General features: G+C 51.8%; 1 protein-coding gene across 1 annotated transcript in view; it reads left to right on the forward strand.

Annotated features, from left to right (window-relative positions):
• Positions 1–1,316: 1,316 nt before the first annotated feature.
• The window catches only part of POLRMT (RNA polymerase mitochondrial), a 43,462-nt gene continuing 23,283 nt past the window's right edge, over positions 1,317–21,495 (forward strand). The window contains exons 1-13 of the mRNA XM_081177608.1: positions 1,317–1,437; positions 3,227–3,322; positions 4,724–5,448; positions 6,114–6,244; positions 7,268–7,454; positions 8,744–8,893; positions 10,917–11,078; positions 12,068–12,238; positions 13,885–14,124; positions 15,548–16,330; positions 18,706–18,828; positions 19,469–19,591; positions 19,857–20,036. Coding sequence (XP_081033734.1) covers positions 1,392–1,437; positions 3,227–3,322; positions 4,724–5,448; positions 6,114–6,244; positions 7,268–7,454; positions 8,744–8,893; positions 10,917–11,078; positions 12,068–12,238; positions 13,885–14,124; positions 15,548–16,330; positions 18,706–18,828; positions 19,469–19,591; positions 19,857–20,036 — 3,117 coding nt within the window. The 5' untranslated portion in view covers positions 1,317–1,391. The remainder of the gene's footprint in view (positions 1,438–3,226; positions 3,323–4,723; positions 5,449–6,113; positions 6,245–7,267; positions 7,455–8,743; positions 8,894–10,916; positions 11,079–12,067; positions 12,239–13,884; positions 14,125–15,547; positions 16,331–18,705; positions 18,829–19,468; positions 19,592–19,856; positions 20,037–21,495) is intronic.

The following is a 21,495-nucleotide window of genomic DNA, read 5'->3' on the forward strand; positions in this document are numbered from 1 at the left end:
GTTGCTGTAAATTTTGGTTTGATGGAAATGCCCTGCAACTCCCAATTTAAGTGTAACACAAGCTCATTACAAAACTTACTTGCTTGAATTAAAGGTAAAGGGACCCCTGACCATTAGGTCCAGTCGGGCAGGAGCTGGGACCGAGCAACGGGAGCTCACCCTGTCGCAGGGATTCGAACCGCCGACCTTCTGATTGGCAAGTCCTAGGAACATGAAGGGTGGAATCCACGCCGCCAGCCAAGGTCAATTGTATTCATCATTAAAACATAATTCCACCAGATGTATTCAAGTATACACCAGTGCTGCAGCTAAATTGGCATCAAAGTCAAAGTCAATAAGGCAAAGTTCTCCTGCCTGTTATTGATTTTATGCTTGTCTCATTTGTTTGGACCTCTCAAGGGAGCCAGGTGTTCTGATTAGAGCCAGAGAAATTGTCGCCAGCTTTCTCAATTGCAGCCCTGGTTTTTTCCAGCGCCAAGCAAACAATCTTTCTACTCCCCTGGGCTTACAAACTTTTTAATTATGTGTGATGGTTGACGCCGGTTGCTTTTCTCCCAAGAAGCAGGCGTCTTTTAATTTCGTGGCTGCCGTCACCATCTGCAGTGATCATGGAGCCCAAGAAAGTAAAATCTCTTACTGCCTCCATTTCTTCCCCTTCTATTTGCCAGGAGGTGATGGGACCAGTGGCCATGATCTTCGTTTTTTTGATACTGAGCTTCAGACCATATTTTGCGCTCTCCTCTTTCACCCTCATTAAAAGGTTCTTCAATTCCTCCTCACTTTCTGCCAACAAGGTTGTGTCATCTGCATATATGAGGTTCTGTTTATTGATGTTTTAATGTTTTATTGCTGTTTTAATATTATTTAAACCGCTTTGAGGCTTTTCTTAAAATATAGAGAGGTGTAGAAATGAAATAAAAATAATAATAATAATCCAAAGGAAATGAAAAGGAGAGCCCAAAAAACAAAATACATCTCTAAACCCAGCCAGATGGGCGGGGTACAAATAATAAATTATTATTGTTGTTGTTGTTATTATTATTGTTATTATTATTATCATCTCTATCTCTCAATATCTACGTGTGTTCTAAAACGCGATCCCGGAAATCGCCGACACACACATAGCGCTAGACCCCTCTTCATTTTTTGTCTAACTCTAGCGACCACGCTGCTCCCTGCGGCCGCCTCCCTGCGCATGCGCCTCCCCCGCAATGCCTCCTGGGAGTCGTAGTTTCCTCCACACGCGCTCCAGCTTACACGGCTGCGCGAAGCGCGATGCCTATTGGACGGCGTGGAGGAGGAGGAGGCGGAGCAACGCCGCGCCTGCGCAGTCGGGACCAGCCAATGTGGTCCGGGTGGGAGCTGAGATGAGGGGGTTTTAAGAGAGGGGCATGTCCATGCTGAAGCTGCAGGGGGCGCTGTTGCTGCGGGGCACAGGTAGGCAGTTCAATGGGGAGGGGGAGAGGGAGGGGAGGGGGGAGTTAGGCAGCCACCTCCCCCCCCACAACTCCCCCCCAAAAAATTGGGGAGGGGGGCTGGAGCCTTATCGCCTCCTATAATATGGGGAGAGTGTGGGGTGGAGTGGGATGGGGTCTCCTCAGTAGGAGGGCTGGATCATACCCCCCCGCCACTCTCCCCCAGTTGAGAGAGAAGCCCCCCTACCCATAATTGCAAATTGGGGAGGGGGCTGGGGCCTTATCCCCTCCTATAATATGGGGAGAGTGTGGGGTGTCCTCAGTGGGAGGGTTGCATCTAATTCACCCCTTCCATTCTTTCAGGGGCTCCCCCCAATGGAAAGAGAAGCCCCCTACCCATAATTGCAAATTGGGGGGGGGGCTGGGGCCCTCTCCCCTCCTCTGATATGGGGAGAGTGTGGGGTGGAGTGGGATGGGGTCTCCTCAGTAGGAGGGCTGGATCATATTCCCCCCCCCCCGCCACTCTCCCCCAGTTGAGAGTGAAGCCCCCCTACCCATAATTGCAAATTGGGGAGGGGGCTGGGGCCCCATCCCCTCCTCTAATATGGGGAGAGTGTGGGGTGTCCTCAGTGGGAGGGCTGGATCATATCCCCCCCTGCCACTCTCCCCCAGTTGAGAGTGAAGCCCCCCTACCCATAATTGCAAATTGGGGAGGGGGCTGGGGCCCCATCCCCTCCTCTAATATAGGGAGAGTGTGGGGTCTCCTCAGTAGGAGGGCTGGATCATATCCCCCCCCCGCCACTCTCCCCCAGTTGAGAGTGAAGCCCCCCTACCCATAATTGCAAATTGGGGAGGGGGCTGGGGCCCTATCCCCTCCTCTAATATGGGGAGAGTGTGGGGTGGAGTGGGGTAGGGGGTCCTCAGTGGGAGGGCTGCATCTAATTCACCCCTGATGCTCTTCCTTTCGGTGGCTCCCCCGATGGGGAGAGAAGCCCCCCCTACCCATAATTGCAAATTGGAGGGGAGGGGGTTGGACCCTTCTTCCCATATAGAGGGGCATCTGGCAGCCACCTTCCCCTACACAGACACACCAAAAAATTTGGGGAGGGGGCTGGGGTAAAGGAATCCCTGCTCTTGCCAACCTAGCAGTTCGAAAGCACGTCAAAGTGCAAGTAGATCAGTAGGTACCACTCCAGCGGGAAGGTAAACGGTGTTTCCATGCACTGCTCTGGTTCGCCAGAAGCGGCTTAGTCCTGCTGGCCGCATGACCCGGAAGCTGTACGCCGGCTCCCTCGGCCAGTAAAGTTAGATGAGTGCCGCAACCCCAGAGTCAGCCACGACTGGACCTAATGGTCAGGGGTCCCTTTACCTTTAAATTCAATTAATAATAATAATAATAACAACAGGACAAGACTGTATCAACACAGGACGCATTGCATTTTATATTGAAATACAGGACATTTCTGTATTATACCGGACAGGTGACAACCCTATACGTGTGCGTGAAGCCTTCCCTGTCCTGTAATTTGCAGAGGAGGATGAAACCCTTTCCCCCTTTACAGTTGCTTCGTTGCCGCTTAACGACGGGGCTGGATCCATCCCTTTTCCTTCATTTTGTGTGGGCAGTGTCTTCGTATTACTTAACAGGAGGTCTCGCTCTTTTCCGCCCACCCCCCGCTGCCCCCAAAACAAGGGTGGGAATTAAACTTCGTAGTTTGGGGTGTGGTGGGAAGCGGACTTATTCTCTCCTCATTCCGGTTTCCCTTCAATATTCTCCCCTTTTAACGCTTACCCTTTCCGTTGTGTTTCAGAGAGCCTTTGGATCAGAGTGAGAAATTACTCCTCTGCCAGGGCGAAGGAAGAAGCCAGGAAAAGATGGGTGTGTGAACAAGTAGAGTTGTTGGAAGGTAAGCCTAATATAACGCGGGTGGCTCTGTGGTTTAACCCACAGCGCCTTGCCAATCAGAAGGTTGGCGGTTCGAATCCCCGCGATGGGGTGAGCTCCCGTTGCTCAGTCCTTGCTCCTGCCAACCTAGCAGTTCGAACGCACATCAAAGTGCAAGTAGATAAATAGGTACCGCTCTGGCGGGAAGGAAAACGGCGTTTCCGTGCGCTGCTCTGGTTCGCCAGAAGCGGTTTAGTCCTGCTGGACACATGACCCGGAAGCTGTACGCCGGCTGCCTTGGCCAATAAAGCGAGATGAGCGCCACAACCCCAGAGTCGGTCATGACTGGACCTAATGGTCAGGGGTCCCTTTACCTCTTAAGCATTGTATTATTATTTTTTAAACCCTTCCTATTTAACCAGTTCTATTAAGGAAAGTTATGTTGTTGTTGTTGTTATTATAATATATTTATTCATACCCAACCTTTTCCCCCAGACAAGGTCTCAAAGCGACTTATAGAGAACAACTAAAGAAAACCCTTTACATTTGTGTGGCTAAGCAAACACTCTTAGGAAATGCACCTCTGATCTCTCTCTCTCTCTCTCTCTCTCTCTCTCTCCCCCCCTCTCTCTCTCTGGTGAAAGCATTGAGTTCTTTTGCTTAGCAAATGAGCAACACCCTAAGCACTAAATTCTCTAAAACAAAAATTGGCTCTCAAGAGTTTCCCGATCCTAACTAGAAACGGCTCCCTTTCCTTTCCCAAGGAAGCTGCAGAATTGTGGGCTGAACCCCATAAAAACAGGATTATTTCCCTTTGCAAAGTAAGCTCAACAACTGTGAGCTGATCCTTCAAAAACCGGGGCTTTCCACCTTTCCTCCTCTAAAAACTTTCTTTAGTCGTTTGGTCGTGTCCGCGTCTTCGTGACCCCCTGGACCAGAGCACGCCAGGCCCTCCTGTCTTCCACTGCCTCCCGCAGTTTGGTCAAACTCATGCTGGTAGCTTCGAGAACACTGTCCAACCATCGCGTCCTCCGTCGTCCCCTTCTCCTTGTGCCCTCCATCTTTCCCAGCATCAGGGTCTTTTCCAGGGAGTCTTCTCTTCTCATGAGGAGGCCAAAGTCTTGGAGCCTCAGCTTCAGGATCTGTCCTTCCAGTGAGCACTCAGGGCTGATTTCCTTCAGAATGGAGAGGTTGGATCTTCTTGCAGTCCATGGGACTCTCAAGAGTCTCCTCCAGCACCAGAATCCAAAAGCATCCATTCTTCGGCGATCAGCCTTCTTGATGGTCCAGCTCTCACTTCCATACATCACTACTGGGAAAACCCTCTAAAATCTAGGTGCGTCTTATTTACGGATGCCTTCTTTAACTCAGCGCACCGCATTCCCCAGCGATTCGATTCTTCCTTTCCTTTCCTCCCCTGCAGTGCTGGAGGCAAGAGTGCAGCAGCTGAAGGCTGAAAATGTATCGGAGGTGGCGGTCAGCGAGGTCCAACGCTCCCGCCTACGCAAGTTCGTCTCCCTCCCGCCTGCCCCGCGGAAAACGGCCGCTGCCAGCCCGGCTCGGACCGAGAGCGCCCCGAAACACGAGGAAAAGCCCCAGTCTAGCCGCTGGACCGAGAAGCTGAAGAAGGAGAAGTCGATGAAAAACAAACGCCTTCTGAAACTGGAGGCCAAGCTCTCGGCCGCCGTCCCGGGCGACGTGGCTGAGCCTGCCCTGGAGTGGATTGGGCCCGGCGCGAAGGACGAAGATTTCTCCCTGCGCTCTCCCGCTAAAGAGACCCGGGCAAAGCTCAAGGCGCGAGCGTCTAAGTCGCAGACGTCCAGCAAAGCCGACGATGGCCAGCCAAACAAGACGGCCAAAGTCTCGATCGGGACGCAGTCTCGGGATCCTTCCGGGAGCTGCGAGGACGTGGGGGAGCCCGTTCGGGTCTGGGACGCCGCCGAGGGGACGCTCCCCCTGGACGAGGAAGACGGGAACCGCCACATGAACGTGAAGCTGAACATTTTATCCTATCTGGACGCCTGCCTTTTTCTCGGTCAGCCCGAAAGGGCCCAGCAGTGCTTGATGTTTTATCACCGCTCTCATGCCCGCAGGAAGCGCCTTGACGTCCGAATGTACAATCTCGTTATGCAAGGGTACGCCAAGAAGGTAAGGAGATTTGCATCCCTTCTTGCAGTGGTAGTGCCAGGGTGGATAAAAATCAAATCTTTTTTTAAAATAAAAAAATCTGATCTTTTTGATTTACAGTGGTGCCTTGCAAGACGAAAAGAATCCGTTTTTAGCGGTTTTTTCGTCTTGCGAAGCAAGCCCATTGACGGATTAGCGAATTAACGGCTTTTAGCGGCTTATCGGCTTATCGGATCAGCTGATAAGCAGCTTAGCGGCTTAGAAAAAGGGGGGGAGGAAAAAACCCCCACAGGAACTCGCAAGACATTTTCGTCTTGCGAAGCAAGCCCATAGGAGATTCATTTTGCGAAGCACCTCCAAAACGGAAAACTCTTTCGTCTAGTGAGTTTTCCGTCTTGCGGGGCACCACTGTAAATCAGATTTTTTCTTTTAAATTGGATTATAATTTTTTTAAAATCAGATTTTTAAAATAAAATGCTTTTGGATGGAGGAAAAAACCTTCTAAAGATTTTCTATTTACGTTACATTACAGTCCAATCCCACTTCAGACACCAAGGGACGCGGGTGGTGCTGTGGGTTAAACCACAGAGCCTAGGACTTGCCAATCAGCGGTGAAGCATTTGCCTCAAATGCAGATAAGCAACAAGTCCTGGTTTGAGTCTCCTGTCCTTTCTTTCTCCCCCCAGGGCCTCCTGACACAGGTTGGCAGACTCTTCCACCTCCTCGAGGAAGCTGGCCTGAGGCCCAACCCAGACTCTTACGCCGCTGCGCTCGCTTGCATGGGGCAGTGTGGGGCGTCTCGCAACATCATCTTCAGGTGTTACTCTTGACATGGGTCCCTTCCTCAGCGACAGCGGTGGTGCAGTGGTTAGAGCGTTGGGGCTGTGGCCTGGGTTCGAATCCCCACTCTGCCATGAAGCTCACTGGGTGACTTTGGGCCAGTCGACACTCTCAGCCTAACCCACCTCCCGGATTGAGGATTAGGACTCGGGAGACCAGGGTTTGACTCCCCCACAAATGGGCATGAAGCTTTCAGGGATGGGGGGGGCATTGGGGGCCAGTCACCGCCTCTCCACCTAATCTACCTGACAGGTGTGTGGTTGACTGAGGAGGGCCACGTACCCCATCTTGAGCTCCTTCGGAGAAAACGTGATATACAGATATCTTTCTATATAAATAGAAATGCAGGGTATCGTCACGCTGTGCATTCCAATGGGAGCAGCAAGCTTCTCTGTCCTCCCTCCTCCTGTAGAAGGTGGGGAGGTTAGTGCTTGTTCCAGGAGATATGTGGGGAACTTGAATAATAACATTCAAGGGCCTTCTCGGTAGTGGCGCCCGCCCTGTGGAACGCCCTTCCAGCAGATGTCAAAGCGATAAACAACTACCTGACATTCAGAAGACATCTTAAGGCAGCCCTGTTCAGGGAAGTTTTTAACGTGTGATATTTTATTGTATTTTTGGTTTTTATGGAAGCCGCCCAGAGTGGCTGGGGAGGCCCAGCCAGATGGGCGGGGTATAAATAAATTATTATTATTATTATTATTATTATTATTCTCCATTTCCCATAAACCAACTCTCTCCCCCCCGATATCACAAGTTCATTTTCCTTACTGTGCATAATGTCCAGAAGGGTTTTCCAATCATTCATAAATCGCCAGCGGCGATTATAAGCACGTCGAATTTGCCGTCTCAGCCAAAGCCATTCATTTCGATAGGCGTTTTTTGAGAGGCGGTAATGACGAGGAATGGGAGGGGGCCGCTTTTTTCGGACACTGCTGACCCAAGCCTCTTTATCTGCCGTTCCTTCCTATCCGCACCACCCCCACCCTGACCCCCACAGATGCCTCCAGCAGCTCAAAGAGGACGGCTTTCAAGTGAAGGACCTCTTCCGGGACTCTGGGTTTGAGGAAGACTGGAGGAAGATGGTGCTGAAAGCCGTCCGGAGGGTTGTGGAAGACTTCCAGCCCCCGTCTCCTCGCCCTGCCGAAATCTGCACGGTTCCCCTACTCCGGGACTTCTACGTGAAGGTAATTATTATTATTATTTATTTATATCCTGTCTATCTGGCTGGGTTTCCCCAGACACTCTGGGCTGCTTCCAGCAGAATATTAAAAACATGATAAAACATCCAACATTAAAAACTTCCCTAAACAGGGCTGCCTTCAGATGTCTTCTAAAAGTGTAAAAGTTGTTTATTTCCTTGACATTTGGTGGGAGGGAGTTCCACAGGGCGGGTGCCACAACCGAGAAGGTCCTCCTGGTTCCCTGTATCTTCGCTGCTCACAGGGAGGGAACCACCAGAAGGCCCTCAGAGCTGGCCCTCAGTGTCCGGGCTGGACGATGGGGGTGGAGACGCTCCTTCAGGTATACTGGACTGAGGCTATTTAGGGCTTTCAAGGTCAGCACCAACACTTTGAATCGTGCTCGAAAACGTCCTGGGAGCCAATGCAGATCTCTCAGGACCGGTGTTATGTGGTCTCAGCGGCCGCTCCCAGTCCCCAGTCTAGCTGCCGCATTCTTGATTAGTTGCGGTTTCCTGGTCACCTTCCAAGGCAGCCCCACGTAGAGCACATTGCAGTAGTCCAAGCGGGAGATAACCAGAGCTTGCACCACTTTGACGAGACAGTCCGCAGGCAGGAGGGTCTCATCCTGCGTACCAGGTGGAGTTGATACACAGCTGCCCTGGACACAGAATTGACCTGCGCCTCCATGGACAGCTGTGAGTCCAAAATGACCCCCAGGCTATGCACCTGGTCCTTCGGGGGCACAGTTACCCCATTCAGGACCAGGGAGTCCTCCACACCTGCCCGCCCCTGCCCCCCTAAAACAGTGGATCCTCCAGGCCCAAGAAGAGTCTAGCTGAGGTTAGTAAATGCTGGGGATAAGGAACACAGGAGAGGTCTCTACCACCTTAATGCCCTTTGCCTGCTGAGTGGCACTAGGTAAAGGGACCCCTGACCATTAGATCCAGTCGTGACCGACTCTGGGGTTGCGGCACTCATCTCGCTTTACCGGCCGAGGGAGCCGGCGTACAGCTTCCGGGTCATGTGGCCAGCAGGACTAAGCCGCTTCTGGCGAACCAGAGCAGCGAACGGAAACGCCGTTTACCTTCCCGCCGGAGCGGTACCTATTTATCTACTTGCGCTGGCCTGCTTTCGAACTGCTAGGTTGGCAGGAGCAGGGACCAAGCAACGGGAGCTCACCCCGTCATTGCGGGGATTCGAACTGACGACCTTCTGATCAGCAAGTCCTAGGCTCTGTGGTTTAACCCCATGGCTCCCTTCCCACCCCTGCCCACTATTCTTTCTTGCCCCAGGGGAAGCCCGTCTCCTACCCCAAGCTCGATTTCACAGCGCAAGAACTGCGGGACCAGTTCCGGAAGCAGCTGGCGATGGAGGCGTCGGACACGGTCACCATTGACTCCGTGGAGGCGGCCAAGCCCTTGACGGAGGAAGCCAGCAGAGCGGTAAAAGGATGAGAGAGAGAGAAAAGAATTTGAACCGTTAAAATGGAAAGGGGTCCAACAATTTTGGGAGGTTGGATAGTTGCCATGGAATCCGGGTGGATTTGATTTAAATCAAATCAATTTAAATCGCGGTTTAGATCACTAGTCAGTAAGACTTGTTTTAAAATCACTAGTCAGTAAGACGACTTAAAATCCCTATTTGGTAAGACTTTATTTAAAATCACTAGACAGTAAGACTTGATTTAAATCACTTTTTTTACAGAAAGACTCATTCTTGCTGGTATAATCCTAATACTTACAACCATATGAAGGTTTCGTTTTTGGAATAATAACTTTCCAGAATAACTTTCTCCCCCTCTATAGTTAGCCGTTGGAACACCTGCCCGCGCCTCCGCCTCCTCCTCCTCTCTCTGAACTGCTTTCTCGATGGTTGCCCTCGCTCTCCTCTCAAGGCTCCTCAGTCCCGGCGGGGAGGGGCTCCCGGGGGCCGAGGCTGGTGAGAGGAGGCCGGAGGGGGGTGGGCTGGGCAGCCAAGCAACACAGTTGGAGCCTCCCTCTTCCCTGGCCGGCAGGGAGGGAGAGGAGCTGCTTCCTTTGAAACCCGGGAAATTTAAGGGACATCCTCAATAAGGGGCAGCAGCGGGACGCGGCGCTGGGATAAGGGACTTTCCCGCCAAATAAGGGACGCTTGACAGCTATGAGTTTGCGGCTGGCTTGCTGCTGCGGTGCCCTGAAGCGGCAGTCCGCCTGTCCTCCTCTCTCTGCAGCCCTGGGAATACGCTGCGGCCACTTACCGTATTTTTCGCTCCATAAGACGCACTTTTTTCCTCCTAAAAAGTGAGGGGAAATGTCTGTGCGTCTTATGGAGCAAATGCGTGGTCCCTGGAGCCAAATTGCCCAGGGGTGAAAAGCAGATCGTGCTTTTACAAAGAGGAAAGGGGGTGTTGAAACGAAGCCGCTAAGCAGCTGATCGGCAAGTGATCGGGAGGGAGATAAGGGACGCTAGCGATAAAGGAGGCTGCCTGGGAGGGGGAGGTAAAAGCACATGGATCTTCAGGATTTTTGCATTGGGTCACCCCAAATTCACCATCAGATCACATAGCATGTCCATGGCTATAGCCTGCACCAAAAAAACCCACACATCCCCTGTTTTGTGGTTACAAAGCACGGATCCACATGGATTCTCAGGATTTTTGCATTGGGCTACCCCAAACTTACTGTAAAATCACATATCGTTTCTGTGGCCACAGCATGAACCACCACAATCATACATTCACTGTTTCGTTCAGAATTTTTTTCTCCTAGTTTTCCTCCTCTAAAAACTGTTAGGAAATCAAGCCTTATCAGGAGAAACTGGCCACTCTCCAGGCACCCGGCTTGAATCCCGGTTGACCTCCCTGTCTGCATTCTCCGGCAGGATCCAGGCTAGGTCACGATCGGCGATCCTCCTCAAACGTGAGAAGAAAACACCACTCTTCCCTGCCCCTAGGCAGGGGAAAGAGATAGACAGAAATGTATTTACATGCCTTTATTTCTGTCTTTGCAGCGTTACAGAGAAACACGTCTGCTCTCTTCAATCTCCATCAGCAGAGAGAGAAACTCCACCGCCTGTACTTCCTGTACAGCTCAAATTACACTCTGAGCTAAATCCGGTGCTCAGCACTGTGAATAGACTGTCCCTCTGTTCCCACGGAACAGTCCCAACATTCCCATCATGTTTTGCTTTCCAGCTAGCTGCTGCTCGCTGCCGCATTGCATCCATATCGTAACATACTCCCCCATATGATTCAATGTGCGTTGCGAGCAAAGCGTGATCCAGAGAAGAAAACAAACAGTTGTTATACATATAACACTTCCCTGTTGTTTCAGTTCCACTCTTGGAACTACCCGCCACTGGTTTCCCCAGTGTACCTCTCTGGTTGTCTGACTTCCAAGGAAGTGCATCTTATGGAGCGAAAAATACGGTAATGCCCCATTGTGATGATGATGATGTAACTTTCTTTATGGTTTTGCTCATGTGCAGCGGAGCCTCCTATCCGTCCTCCGCAGCCGCTGGCGCACATCTCTCTTGCAAAGCCTGCAAGAATCCAAGCTGCACATGGCGCAACGGAATTCGGGTCAGCTAAACCTCTACCCCTTCCTCTGCGTTCTGAAAGACGAAGAATACGTTGACGTCCTCATGCGGGTAAGAGGGTTTCTCCCCCCCCCCTATAATTTTTTTTTAAATTTTTCGCCTTACGTGTTAGAATATTCATTTAAACAACCTTAAAATATCAATTCATCATGCGAAAGGCTGGGCTGGATGAATCTCAAGCCGGAATTAAGATTGCCAGAAGAAATATCAACAAGCTCAGATATGCAGATGACACAACCTTGATGGCAGAAAGTGAGGAGGAATTAAAGAACCTTTTAATGAGGGTGAAAGAGGAGAGCGCAAAATATGGTCTGAAGCTCAACATCAAAAAAACGAAGATCGTGGCCACTGGTCCCATCACCTCCTGGCAAATAGAAGGGGAAGAAATGGAGGCAGTAAGAGATTTTACTTTCTTGGGCTCCATGATCAATGCAGATGGTGACAGCAGCCACGAAATTAAAAGACGCCTGCTTCTTGGGAGAAAAGCAATGACAAACCTAGACTGCATCTTAAAAAGCAGAGACATCACCTTGCCAACAAAGGTCCGTATAGTTCAAGCTCTGGTTTCCCCAGTAGTGATGTATGGAAGTGAGAGCTGGACCATCAAGAAGGCTGATGGCCGAAGAATGGATTCTTTTGAATTGTGGCACTGGAGGAGACTCTTGAGAGTCCCATGGACTGCAAGAAGATCCAACCTCTCCATTCGGAAGGAAATCAGCCCTGAGAGCTCACAGGAAGGACAGATCCTGAAGCTGAGGCTCCAAGACTTTGGCCACCTCAGGAGAAGAGAAGACTCCCTGGAAAAGACCCTGATGTTCCTTTTCAACCAGGCCTTTGGTTGATCTGATTTACATCCTATGCCCTTTTAAAATGTGTTGTGTTTTTTTGTGGGGTGGGGTATTGGGTTGTCGTTTTTATTTTTATTATGCATTTTGTGGTTTTATATCTTGGATTTTATTCTGTGAACTGCCCTGAGACCCCCGGGTATAGGGCGGTAGGTAAATTCAGTAACTATATTAATAACCTCCTTTCTCCCCCAGAGCCTCAACAACCTGTCGCCGCAAGGGGAGTCTCTCCTCGTCCTGGCGAGGGAACTGGGCTCCAAAGTCTACAGCAAGTTCATGTTGCAGAAGAAATCCAGGAGCCGCTTGGTGGAGAAGATCCAGAGGCTGTACGACAAATATGTGCAGCTGCTCGCGAAGGACACTCAGGTAAGCGCCGTCGCCTTCACGCCGCCGATCTTGCTCAGCCAAGTCTCCCGAATTCCTTCCTTCTTTCTGTGACATTTGTATCTTGCCTTCCCTCCTGAGACACATGGTTCTCCCCTTCACCTTTTCGCCCTCGCGACAACCCTGGAAGGTCGGTTGAGCTGACAGCGAGCGACTGGCCAAAGGTCACCCGGCGAAGGGGGAATTTGAACCCAAGTCTCTCCTAGTTTTAATCCAGCCTTCTATCATATCCAGCCCTGTAACATTGGCTCTCAGTGTTCATCTTACAGTTCTATTTTGCAGTGTTATGGGTTACGTTTAATGGAATGTTTTTGACTGCTGGAATAATTTCCAATACAGTGGTACCTTGGGTTACATACACTCCAGGTTACATACGCTTCAGGTTACAGACTCCACTAACCCAGAAATAGTACCTCGGGTTAAGAACTTTGTTTCAGGATGAGAACCGAAATCGCGCGGCGGCAGCGGGAGGCCCCATTAGCTAAAGTGGTGCTTCAGGTTAAGAACGGACCTCCGGAACAAATAAAGTACGTAACCCGAGGTACCACAGTAATAATAATAGTAATAATTTATTATTTATACCCCGCCCATCTGGCCCGGCCTCCCCAGCCATTCTGGGTAGCCCCCAACAGAAAATTAAAAACACGATAAAACATCAAACATTAAAAAACTTGCCTAAACAGGGCTGCCTTCAGGTGTCTTCTAAAAGTCAGATAGTTGTTTATTTCCTCGACATCTGATGGGCAGGCGCCACCACCGGGAAGGCCCTCTGCCTGCTTCCCTGTTACCTCGCTTCTCGCAGGGAGGGAACCGCCAGAAGGCCCTCGGAGCTGGACCTCCATGTCCGGGCTGAACGATGGGGGTGGAGACGCTCCATCAGGGATACTGGGCCATTTAGGGCTTTAATGGTCAGCACCAACACTGAATTGTGCTTGGAAACGTCCTGGTAGCCAATGTAGGTCTTTCAAGACTGGTGTTATATGGTCTTGGCGGCCACTCCCAGTCCCCAGTCTAGCTGCCGCATTCTGGATTAGTTGTGGTGTCCAGGTCACCTTCAAAGGCAGCCCCACGGAGAGTGCATGGCAGTAGTCCAAGTGGGAGATAACTAGAGCATGCACCACTCTGGTGAGGCAGTCCGCAGGCAGATAGTGTCTCAGCCTGCATGGAGCTGGTAAACAGCTGCCCTGGACACAGATTTGACCTGTGCCTCCATGGACAGCTGTGAGTCCAAAATGACTCCCAGGCTGCGCACCTGGTCCTTTAGGGGCACAGTGACCCCACTCAGGACCAGGGAATCCTCCACACCCGCCCGCCCCCTGTCCCCCCAAAACAGTCCTTCTGTCTTGTCAGGATTCAACCTCAATCTGTTAGCCGCCATCCATCCTCCAACCGCCTCCAGACACTCACACAGGACCTTCACCGCCTTCACTGGTTCTGATTTAAAAGAGAGGTAGAGCTGGGTATCATCCGCATACTGATGGACACCCAGCCCAAACCCCCTGATGATCTCTCCCAGCGGCCGCATGTAGATGTTGAAAAGCATGGGGGAGAGGACAGAACCCTGAGGCACCCCACAAGAACCGGGGACAGCAGTCGCCTCTAGCTTTGAACCCTTCCTTTCCCCGCAGCCGGACAGCTACCTGCCCCGCGAGTACTGGGAGAAGCTGGCGGACGAGGACGGCTGCAGCCCCTCGCTGGTTTGCAAGGAGCATCCCTGGCCCCACGCGCTTCTCGTTCAGCTGGGCTTGCACCTGGTGGAGCTGCTGGTGCAGGTGCTCAAGATGGAGAGCAACCTCTTGAACCCGGGACTGGAGCAGAAGCTCATCCCCGTCCTCTACCACGTCTACTCCTTCCGCAGCGGCCGCCAGGTAGGGGGACGGGGCAAGGACCCGCCGGTTGCAAATTAGCAGCGGCTAGGAGGAAAGCTTTGCTTGCAATGGACAGGAAACTGGGGCGGGGCCTATGTGGTCATGGTGGGCGGGGCCAGGTTAAAAGTGGGCGTGGCAACGGAGGTGGGCAGGGGGCTGCATTGCGAACTTTAAAGCCCTAGGACCCTCGTACCTACGGGACCGCCTCTCCTGGTATGTCCCACAGAGGAACTTACGCTCTTCAAACAAAAACATCTTGGAGGTCCCAGGCCACAGGGAGGTTAGGCTGGCCTCAACCAGAGCCAGGGCTTTTTCGGCTGGGGCTCCAATCTGGTGGAACACTCTGTCCTAGAGACCAGGGCCCTGTGGGACTTGACATCTTTCCGCAGGGCCTGCAAGACAGAGCTGTTCCACCAGGCCTTTGGCCAGGGCACAGCCTGACTCCCTCCTTTGGCAATCCTCACAGAACTTTAGCCCAATGGTTGTAATTAGTCTGATTTGAAATGATTTTATAATGAAATGATTTTAGAATGTTGTATTATTTTATTGTTGTTAGCCGCCCTGAGCCCGGCTTCGGCTGGGGAGGGCGGGATATAAATAAGTAAATAAAATAATAATAATTATAATTATTACTATTATTATTATTATTATTATTATTACAGGGCTTGGGTACCGCTCATTCACCCTTGGACCCCCTCCCTCCCTCGTCACCCCCTCTTTCCCACTCCCCGTCTCTCTGTCAGCCCTCTTACCCCCTTCTCTCTCTGCCTACTACTTTTTATTATTGTTACTATCAAAGTAAATTTAATAGTTTTCAATTTAAAAAATCCAATATATGCCACATGGTATCAATACCAGATTACCCCACACATTTCTCGTTAACATTAACAAATAATCAACAAGAAGACATTTTTACCAATCCACCCCCCAAATCCCCGAACCACCGACCTTCTGATCGGCAAGCCCTAGGCTCTGTGGTTTAGACCACAGCGCCACCCACGTCCCATTTAGGAACACTTAAAAGGTAAAGGGACCCCTGACCATTAGGTCCAGTTGCGGATGACTCTGGGGTTGTGGCGCTCACCTTGCTTTATTGGCCGAGGGAGCCGGCGTACAGCTTCCGGGTCATGTGGCCAGCAGGACTAAGCCGCTTCTGGAGAACCAGAGCAGCGCATGGAAACGCCGTTTACCTTCCCGCCGGAGCGGTACCTATCTATCTACTTGCAATTTGACGTGCTTTTGAACTGCTAGGTTGGCAGGAGCAGGGACCGAGCAACGGGAGCTCACCCCGTCCATCGTGGGGATTCGAACCGCTGATCTTCGGATCGGCAAGCCCTAGGCTCTGTGGTTTAACCCTAGTGATCACCTTATACACAGGGGAAATAATGCCAGTGGTAAGTTCTCCCTCCTTTCCCCCCTGCAGGTGGGCTTCATCAGGCCGCACCCCCTGTTCGCCCGCCTTCTCATGGAGGCCGCCGAGACCACCCTGACCTTCGACTCCTTCGTCATCCCCATGCTCTGTCCGCCCATCCCCTGGGTGTCCACGCAGTTCGGCGCCTACGTCTTCGCCCCCACCAAGCTCATGCGCTACGTGGAAGGGGCCGTTCAGCATCAGCTGTTGCTGGACCGCGCCCCGCGCAGCAGCCTCTACCCCGTCATGGATGCCCTCAACCAACTGGGCAACTGTCCCTGGAAGGTCAACCAAGCCATCTTGGACGTCGTCATCTCCGTCTTCAACGACAAGGGCAACGAGAAACTGGACGTCCCCCCGCCGCCCTCGGAAGCCCCCCAGCCCGCTGCGCACTTCCCCGACGGGGCCGCCCCGAGCAAGGTGGCGCTCCGGCGGGAGGCGGCGCGGTGCCGCAAGAAGGCCACGGAAATGTACAGCCTTCGGATGGACGCGCTCTACAAGCTATCCATCGCCAAGCACATGAGTGGAAGAGTCTTCTGGTTCCCGCACAACGTGGACTTCCGGGGGAGGACTTATCCTTGCCCTCCGCACTTCAACCACCTGGGCAGCGACCTCACCAGAGCCATCTTGCTCTTCGCGGAGGGGCGGCCCCTGGGCCCCCACGGACTGGACTGGCTGAAGGTCCACCTTGTCAACCTCACAGGGCTGAAGAAGAAGGAGAGCCTGCGGAGTAGACTGGCCTACGCCAACGAAATCATGGAGGACATCTTGGACTCGGCGGACCGCCCCCTGACGGTGGGTCAGTGGAGAGGGGGGCAGGTGCCATTGCGGGCAGGAATTAGTCCGGTCCAGGGGACACAGAGACCTTGGGGGAGACCCATCTTACCTGGAGAACAATAAAAGTGATTACCGTATTTTTTGCTCTATAAGACTCCCTTTTCCCCTCCTAAAAAGTAAGGGGAAATGTGTGTGTGCGTCTTGTGGAGCGAATGCAGGCTGCGCAGCTATCCCAGAAGCCAGAACAGCAAGAGGGATTGCTGCTTTCGCTGCGCAGCGACCCCTCTTGCTGTTCTGGCTTCTGAGATTCAGAATATTTTTTTTCTTGTTTTCCTCCTCCAAAAACTAGGTGCGTCTTGTGGTCTGGTGCGTCTTACAGAGCGAAAAATACGGTATGCGGTGGTACCTCGGGTTACAGGCGCTTCAGGTTACAGACTCCGCTAACCCAGTAATAGTACCTCAGGTTAAGAACTTTGCTTCAGGTTGAGAACAAAAATCGCACGGCGGCAGCGGGAGGCCCCATTAGCTAATGTGGTACCTCAAGTTAAGAACAGTTTCAGGTTAAGAATGGACCTCCAGAACGAATTAAGTTCTTAACCCAAGGTACCACTGTATGCTGTTTTGGTAAAGGTCACCCCAGATTATAGGCTGTACCCCTAAAATGAGATCTTTAAAGGCAAGTGTAGGCAACTTAAGGCCCGGGGGCAGGATCTGGCACAATCGCCTTCGCAATCCGGTCCGTGGATGGTCCGGGAATCAGCGTGTTTTTACATGAGTAGAATATGTGCTTTTATTTAAAATGCACCTCTGGGTTATTTGTGGGGCATAGGAATTTGTTCATTTATTTTTTCCCCCTTCAAAATATAGTCCGGCCCCCCACATTGTCTGAGGGATGGTGGAACGGCCTCCTGCTGAAAAAGGTTGCTGACCCCTGCTGAAAGGGATGTGTGTTTGCTGGGGGTGTGAAATACAGAATTCTCCCCAGACATTAGGAGATTTGTAGTACAGTCGTACCTAAATGCCTTGGTACTTGGACGTTTTGGCTCCTGTCCTAGCCTTCAGTGAGACTTTGCTTGAAGGCTTTAAAAAGTTAGGTGTATACTTGTGTCTTCCTGGTTTGCGCCATTCAGGCTCCCAGAATTGTTTCCCATATGAAGTCTTAATCTCCCTTAATGAAATTATCTGTGTTGCGCTGAGTTATCATCGGTCTGATTGCTTGATCGCTTGGGTGTAATCGCAAGTGCTCTCGAACCTCGTTTATGTATATATCATACACAAATTCGCTTGTGCTGTTCTGGGTGGTTTTGTTGTAAAATGCAGATTTATTTACTTCCTTTTGCAATAACCCCCCCCCAAAAAAAACCCCACACCAATACTTAGAGAAATTACGTGCACAAATAGACGATACAAACGTTTTTAAGGGTCTTTAGGGTAAAGGGTGGCGCTGTGGGTTAAACCACAGAGCCTAGGACTTGCCGATCAGAAGGTCAGCGGTTCGAATCCCCGCAATGACAGGGTGAGCTCCTGTTGCTCAGTCCCAGCTCCTGCCAACCTAGCAGTTCGAAAGCACGTCAAAGTGCAAGTAGATCAATAGGTACCACTCTGGAGGGAAGGTAAACGGCGTTTCCGTGCGCTGCTCTGGTTCACCAGAAGCGGCTTAGTCCTGCTGGCCACATGACCCGGAAGCTGTACGCCGGCTCCCTCGGCCAGTAAAGCGAGATGAGCGCCTCAACCCCAGAGTCGGCCACGACTGGACCTAATGGTCAGGGGTCCCTTTACCTTTTTGTCTTGGGGTAAAAAGGTCACCCAACTATAGGAGTACTCCTGGCACCATCCCCGGGCACGGGGGCTGACAGGCCTGTCTTGCAAGGTCTGTGTGTCAGCGTGGTCAGGATAGTTACAACCGATAAGACCAGACCCGGATCCGCCATCCTGTCTCCACTCGGAACTGACAAGGCCATCCGTTAAGCCTTCATGGACTGATAAAGGAGAAGGCTTTGTTTATACAGCTGCTAATGGATCCTTGAAGAAAGAATTTGGGAATTTTGGGGCCCGGTTCGGGTGACTGCACTGTCAGGTTTGGGTAACCTGTTCCTTCAGTAATAGCAATAAGGACTGCCTCTTTCCGTGGAGGGAAAATAGCCCAATAGCCATGGATAGACTTCTCCTCCTCCAACAGTTTGTCCAGTCCTCTTTAAAAGTCGGTGCCCATCGCAGCCTCTTGTGGAAGGCAGTTCCAAAGTCCAACACTTTTCTTCTTTAGGCATCCACAGGTTTGAGCTTTATGGGGGGGGGAACTCTTCTCCACACCGCTGTGCAGAATTTTCTCAAGTTTCTAGTCCTGGGTACGTCTCCCGGTCGGTTTAACCCTTTCCTCGCCTTACCCTTGCCAGGGCCGGAAGTGGTGGATGAGCACGGACGAGCCGTGGCAGGCATTGGCCTGTTGCATGGAGATCGCCAAGGCCACCAGAGCCCCGAACCCTGCTGAGTACATCTCCCATTTCCCTGTCCATCAGGTATGTATTGGGGGGGGGGCGCCTCTCCCCTCAAATGTGCTCTTTACCCCTTTCCGTTCATGAATTGGAAGTACAGTCGTACCTTGGGATCCCGAACGCCTTGCAAGTCAAACATTTCGGCTCCCAAATGCCGCAAACCCGGAAGTGGGCGTTCCGGTTTGCGAACGTTCTTTGGAACCCGAATGTCCGACGCAGCTTCCGATTGGCTGCAGGAGGTTCCTGCAGCCAATCGGAAGCCGCGCCTTGGTTTCCGAACGTTTTGGAAGTCGAGCAGACTTCCGGAACGGATTCCGTCCGACTTGCGAGGTACGACTGTATCTCAGTGTGATGCCCAAATAATGCAAGCCCAAAGAATATTCATGCCGTCTCAAATCAGTCTTGGAGAGAGAGATATCTAGCAGGGCCCCTCTTGTTGATGTATGTTTTACGTTAGAAAAGTAGAACCTCCAGAGCCAGGGCAGTCTACCTGCAATTCCTAAACACTGAGGACCAGGAGCATGAAAAGTGGGGGAGCTGTTGCCTGAAGCCTGAGCTTCCCACACATGAATCGGTTTGATCCAGCTGGGTTCCTACCCATCCATTTTATTTTAATCACCACCACCACCGTCTGATTCCCTTTGCGCCTTTCCCTCCTCCCCAGGACGGCTCCTGCAACGGGCTGCAGCACTACGCGGCCCTCGGGCGGGACATCGTGGGCGCCACCTCGGTGAACCTTTCCCCTTGCGACGTGCCACAAGATGTCTACAGTGGGGTGGCTCAGCAGGTAAGAGCTTGGCTCCGGGGCGCTCCCACTGTGGAAAAGCCTTTCGAGTTGTCCCTTCCTCCCCGAATGCGTGTCCTTCCAGTGAGCACTCAGGGCTGATTTCCTTCAGAATGGAGAGGTTGGATCTTCTTGCAGTCCATGGGACTCTCAAGAGTCTCCTCCAGCACCAGAATTCAAAAGCATCCATTCTTCGGCCATCAGCCTTCTTGATGGTCCAGCTCTCACAATGCCTTTGTCTTTTACCCCTTCCCCTCCTTGCTTGCAGGTGGAAGTGTACCGGAAGCGGGACGCTGAGCAGGGCATCAAAATCGCCCAAGTCCTGGACGGGTTCATCGGCCGCAAGGTGGTGAAACAGACAGTGATGACGGTCGTGTACGGAGTCACCCGCTACGGAGGGCGCCTCCAAATCGAGAAGCGCCTCAAGGAGATCGACGAATTCCCGCAGGTCCTCTCTCTCTTTCTTTCTTTCTTTCTTTCATTCGTTCTCTCTCTCTCTCTCTCTCTCTCTCTCTCTCTCCTTCTGTCTAGCCCACTGGTTCCCAAAGGCTGCGTCAGGAGAGGATGGCAAATGCATTGGGAAGACTTGAGGACAATCAATGTGATATTATAGTATTACTCTACAAGGTGTGACTGGAAAGTTTGGCGAATGGTCACAGAAACCGGACAGTGAGACATATTTGAACATGCATGCCTTAAAGGTAAGGTAAAGGGACCCCTGACCATTAGGTCCAGTCGTGGCCGACACTGTGGTTGCAGCGCTCATCTCGCTTTATTGGCCGAGGGAGCCAGCGTACAGCTTCCGGGTCATGTGGCCAGCAGGACTAAGCCGCTTCTGGCGAACCAGAGCAGCGCACGGAAATGCTGTTTTCCTTCCAGCCGGAGTGGTACCTATTTATCTACTTGCACTTTTGACGTGCTTTCGAACTGCTAGGTTGGCAGGAGCAGGGACTGAGCAACGGGAGCTCACCCCGTCACGGGGATCCGAACCGCCGACCTTCCGATCGGCAAGTCCTAGGCTCTGTGGCAAGTCCTAGGCTCCACCCGCGTCCCTGTGCATGCCTTACAGTCCTTCAAAGTAGGCCCCCTCTGATACAACGCACCGTTGACAACGTTCGTAGAACGATTGGAAACTCTTTCCGTACTGCTTCCAGTTCCCTCGTCATAGCGGCTTGGGCGTGTGAAATGTTGGAAAAATCTGTTCCATTTCAGTTTTGGAATAAGAAAGAAATCCGGTGACGCCAGATCGGGAGAATATGGAGGGTGGGATAACTCAGGAACCTCAGGAACGATTTTGCACAGAATATGCAATTCTTCTGCCATCATTCAGACGGACAAACGCCGATCCCGTATCAATAACTCTGTCAACATTTGCTGCCGTTCTGCTCGCTGCCGGTCTGCCAGACAGAGGGTCATCTTCGACGGTTTGCCGCCCTTCACGGAAATGCTTAAACCACTCATGTACACTCTTTTTCGAGTTGCAATTGTGCACAATTTTGCATTTTGTGGGTTTCTCGTCCGATTTCTGTGACCACGCACCAAACGTCCCGGTCACACCTTGTATTATATCAACATTTATATTTTGGGATTGATTAATGTTCTTACAAGGGACGCAGGTGGCGCTGTGGGTTAAACCACAGAGCCTAGGGCTTGCTGATCAGAAGGTCGGCGGTTCGAATCCCCGCAACAGGGTTAGCTCCCGTTGCTCTGTCCCTGCTCCTGCCAACCTAGCAGTTCGAAAGCACGTCAAAGTGCAAGTAGATAAATAGGTACTGCTCCGGCGGGAAGGTAAACAGCGTTTCCATGTGCTGCTCTGGTTCACCAGAAGCGGCTTAGTCCTGCTGGCCACATGACCCAGAAGCTGTATGCCGGCCCCCTCGGCCAATAAAGCGAGATTAGCGCCGCAA

The sequence above is a fragment of the Podarcis bocagei genome (genome assembly GCF_964188305.1).
Source record: "Podarcis bocagei genome assembly, chromosome: 18".
NCBI classification, from domain to species: domain Eukaryota; kingdom Metazoa; phylum Chordata; class Lepidosauria; order Squamata; family Lacertidae; genus Podarcis; species Podarcis bocagei.